Source organism: Babylonia areolata, chromosome 30 (genome assembly GCF_041734735.1).
Source record: "Babylonia areolata isolate BAREFJ2019XMU chromosome 30, ASM4173473v1, whole genome shotgun sequence".
NCBI classification, from domain to species: domain Eukaryota; kingdom Metazoa; phylum Mollusca; class Gastropoda; order Neogastropoda; family Buccinidae; genus Babylonia; species Babylonia areolata.
In genome coordinates this window covers 4,770,167-4,775,166 of record NC_134905.1, presented here as the reverse complement: position 1 = coordinate 4,775,166, position 5,000 = coordinate 4,770,167, and the positions used below count along the sequence as shown (strand labels likewise).

At 46.3% G+C, this 5,000-nt stretch overlaps 1 protein-coding gene across 2 annotated transcripts in view; it reads left to right on the top strand.

Annotated features, from left to right (window-relative positions):
- LOC143275413 (uncharacterized) overlaps positions 1–5,000 on the top strand; it is a 25,520-nt gene that overhangs the window by 13,730 nt on the left and 6,790 nt on the right. For both annotated transcript variants that reach the window (XM_076579492.1, XM_076579493.1), the window contains exons 2-3: positions 1,477–3,625; positions 4,130–4,543. In XM_076579492.1, the coding sequence (XP_076435607.1) occupies positions 2,972–3,625; positions 4,130–4,543 (1,068 nt within the window). In that variant the 5' untranslated portion in view covers positions 1,477–2,971. The remainder of the gene's footprint in view (positions 1–1,476; positions 3,626–4,129; positions 4,544–5,000) is intronic.

Genomic DNA, 5,000 nt, shown 5'->3' with positions numbered 1-5,000 from the left:
GGGGGGGGCGTAACAGTCGCACACAGACATCAGTCATCCTGAGCGCCCCCCCCCCCCACCCCCAGCCCCCCCGGCCCCCCCTTTGTGGATCATCGCCACCGAGAAAAAAGAAAAGACATCGCGAGGACCACCAGCCTCGGGGACCGCGCAATCAGGACTCCACCACCACCCCGAACACAGCCAGGACACACAGCACGGACCACGGACATCTCGCCGGCGGCCTCTGAGAACACACCAAGGACCCTCTCCTCGAACAAGACCACAGGACCAACGCCTAGACCACGTCACGTCACACCCCCTTGGAAAAAAAAAAAAAAAAAAAAAAAAAAAAAAAAACCCACAGCCACGAACAGTTCAGTTTCAGTTTCAGTAGCTCAAGGAGGCGTCACTGCGTTCGGACAAAGCCATATACGGCTACACCACATCTGCCAAGCAGATGCCTGACCAGCAGCGTAACCCAACGCGCTTAGTCAGGCCTTAAAATTTTTTTTTTTTTTTAAAGGTGAATAAATAATAGATAAGCTTACATAAATAAATAATAAATAATAATTATAATACAGAAAAAGGTAGTAGTAGTAATAATAATAATAATAATAATAATAATAATAATAATAATAATAATAAAATAATAATAATAATATTAATAATAAATAAATAAACAAATAAACAAATAAATAAATAAGACACGAACAACTTGACCTAAAGGGCGTAAACTCCACTCTACCGTACCTACCAGCCTTATGAAACAAGAGCTGTACAGCTAATGTCATTAAACATTAATATTTTCAGTATGTACTGTTCTCACGTCTGTATTTTATTATCTTTTTTTTTTTTAAGTTGAAAGTTAAGCCTGATTTTTTTACGTTTTTTTCCCCCCTCACCTTCGTCGTGTGTGTGTGTGTGTGTGTGTGTGTGTGTGTGTGTGTGCCTGTCTGTCTGTCTGTCTGTCTCTGTGTGCGTGTCAGAATGTGTATGCATGTGTGCCTGCCTGTGAATGTTTGTGCATGTGTGTGTGCGTGTGTATGTGTGTGTGGAAGGTATGTGGGTTTGTGTGTGTGTGTGAGTGTGAGTGACCATGTGTGTGCGTGTGTGCGTGTGTGTCTGTGTGTGTGTGTGTCTGTGTGTGTGTTTGTGTGAGGGTTCGTGCGTGTATGTGATCACGTGTGTGTGTGTGTGCGTGTGTATGTGTGTGTGTGTGAGGTGTGTAGGTTCGTGTGTGTGTGTGTGTGTGTGTGATCACGTGAGTGTATGTGTGTGTGTGTGTGTGTTCAATTTCATTTAATGTCTATCCACATTAAGTGATATTAGGTGTGTGTGTGTGTATGTGTGTGTGTGTGTGCGTGTGTGTGCGTGTATGCGTGTGTGTGTGTGCGCGCGCGCGCGCGTGCGTGTGTGCGTTTCTGTGTGTCTGTGTCTGTATGTGCTCGCACATCTGCATGTCTAAATTAATCAACTGTTTTGTCTTCTGTCGATCAGATAGCCTTCCCTTCTCCGCACCTCTACCGACGCAAGAACAAATGTGTGAACGCCACAACCAATTCCACCTGAGCCACCTACTGAAACCAGCTACCCAACAACAACTACATCAATCATCGCTACAGCCAACACCAAACTACCAACAACAACAACAAGCACAGTCGCCTCTATGACCAATCATCCGACGACAACAACAACAACAACAACAACAGCAACAACAGCAACAACCCCTACAACCAACACAAACCAACCAACTTAACAACAACAGCAGTCACCAAGTTTCCTACCAACACACACCAAACCAACTTAACGATATCAACCACAATCACCCCTACGACCAACAACAATCAACCTAACATCAACCACAGTCACCCCTACGACTAGCAACAATCAACCTAACAATATCAACCACAATCACCCCTACGACCAACAACAATCAACCTAACATCAACCACAATCACCCCTACGACCAACAACAATCAGCCTAACATCAACCACAATCACCCCTACGACCAACAACAATCAACCTAACATCAACCACAATCACCCCTACGACCAACAACCATCAACCTAACATCAACCACAATCACCCCTACGACCAACAACAATCAACCTAACATCAACCACAATCACCCCTACGACCAACAACCATCAACCTAACATCAACCACAATCACCCCTACGACCAACAACAATCAACCTAACATCAACCACAATCACCCCTACGACCAACAACAATCAACCTAACATCAACCACAGTCACCCCTACGACCAACAACAATCAACCTAACATCAACCACAATCACCCCTACGACCAACAACAATCAACCTAACATCAACCACAATCACCCCTACGACCAACAACAATCAACCTAACATCAACCACAATCACCCCTACGACCAACAACAATCAACCTAACGATATCAACCACAGTCACCCCTACGACCAACAACAATCAACCTAACATCAACCACAATCACCCCTACGACCAACAACAATCAACCTAACATCAACCACAATCACCCCTACGACCAGCAACAATCAACCTAACAATATCAACCACAGTCACCCCTACGACCAACAACAATCAACCTAACATCAACCACAATCACCCCTACGACCAACAACAATCAACCTAACGATATCAACCACAGTCACCCCTACGACCAACAACAATCAACCTAACATCAACCACAATCACCCCTACGACCAACAACAATCAACCTAACATCAACCACAATCACCCCTACGACCAACAACAGTCAACCTAACATCAACCACAGTCACCCCTACGACCAACAACAATCAACCTAACATCAACCACAATCACCCCTACGACCAACAACAATCAACCTAACATCAACCACAATCACCCCTACGACCAACAACAATCAGCCTAATATCAACAACCATCACTCCTACAAAAAAAAAAAAAAAAAAAAAAACCCACCAACCAACCAACTCATCAACAACCAACCAACCTACCAACCAAACAATGCGACGCTCCCTCCAGTCCGACCCTTCACTAACCCCCCCACAGCCATCCACCACCCCACTTTCCTTCACAACCACCACCACCACCAACAACAACAACAACAACACCCTCACCGTTCCCACCCCCTACCCATACCCCACCCTCACCACCAACACCACCACCGCCACCCATCGCAGTCGCTCTCCAGTCAGAGCCGGCCCTAACGAAATCGCTGACGACATTGATGACGATCTCTTCGGCTCAGCAGCGTGGAAGAAAAGGCGCGGCGCCAAACGTGGTGGCGGGAAAAAAACAGGAAGCGGAAGAGACAATGGCGCAGGAAGTGACGTCACGACCATGCGCACCGATCGCTGGGCGTGGCTAACATTCGTGGAAAAGCACCTCGCCAAGAACGTAAAGACTCAAGCTCTCGCTGTGAGGAAATGGTGTGAGGATATCTGCAGAGGGATCATTGGCGGTGGAAGTGGCGGTCGTGCAGCTCTGACAACGCACGACTTGGAGTCCAAGTCACTGGCGGGCGCGGGTTCGCTTGCTTCGGAGGGAGGGAGAAGGAAGAGCTCCTCGGCTGTTCCAACAGCCTCCCGCGGCAGCACACTGGATGGAACAACAGTGAAACGCGAACGTGAACTCACGAAGGAGACGTTGGTGGAAGAAGTAAGTCATGAGTAAAATAGTTAGAATGGTAATTTCTTGTTAATTAACTGTGCTGGTATCGTAACGCAAGTTTTGGGACCTGAAAATTTCCGTGCCGTTTTGTATTGCTAGCATGTGAGGGATGACGTGCTCAGTTTAAGTACCAACATAATAATAATAATAATAATGATGATGATGATGATGATGATAATAATTGCATTGTAATTGTTACAATAATAATAATAATTATCATTATAATCATAATAATGATACTAATATTAATAATACGTGCACGCGCACATTTGTTCGTAAAGATAGAGAGAGAGACAAGACAAACAAACAGACAGACTGAAAGAAAGGAAACACAGAAACGAACAAACACACTCACAGAAACCACACACCAAAAAAAAAAATCAACAAACATTCGGCATAACTTTTCATTCAAAAAATACCAGTTTATTTCACCCTGATCTTTCTTCGCTTTCCCTTCTTCTCAACCCCCCACCCACCCCCACCCTTTCACAGACGAAACTCCTGACCGAAAACTACATCTTCCACCGCCTCAACTCCAAAGGACTCATGACCAAGAGGGTTTCCGTGGCAACAGTCGCACGCAGTTCCATCGCAGACGACCTCAACGCGGCAGGTCAAGAACTGGAGCGCCTGTACCCTCGAGTCTACACTGACGTTTCCCGCCGAATTTCAATGACCATGACCTCTGCCCAGATCGTGCGGCGCGCGCTGACCTCTGTCCTCGAGAACATCTTCCGGTCTGGGGTCACGTGGGCGCGGCTGGTTGCCATGGTAGCCATCTCGGCGGCCTTCGCGGAGGAGTGCGTGGTTCAAGGTCACCCGAACTTCGTGCAAGACGTGGTGATGTGTGTGGGGCATTTCGTGGCCACGCGGCTCTCTGATTGGCTGATGAAGCAAGGAGGCTGGGTGAGTGAAGAGGGGGTGGGGGTGGGGGAAGGATGGGTGGGTGGTGGTGGGGGGGCAGGGGGGTGGAAGTGAGGGGAGAGGCGGAGAGGGAGGGAGAGAATTTGTTTTGTTTTGTTTTGTTTTAGTTAGCTGGTTAGTTGGTTGGTTGGTTAGTTAGTTAGATGGTTGGTTAGTTAGTTGGTAAGTTAGTTAGTTGTTGGTTGGTTGGTTGGTTAGTTAGTTGTTATTGTTCATGTTCATGATGATGCTCATTTGTTCACCTGTCTATACAAATTCTCCATACATCCCAGAGAAGCGGAAGGAAATGAAATCGTGAGCCTTCTGTGTGGAGGTTTCAAGACAGACGGTTAAGGGTAAAACCTCTGCATCGTCATTTTGTTTTAGACTGAATAACCCCAAAACACTGTAAATCGAAGTAAATTGATACCACATAAGTATAAATCACATATGTCAATGT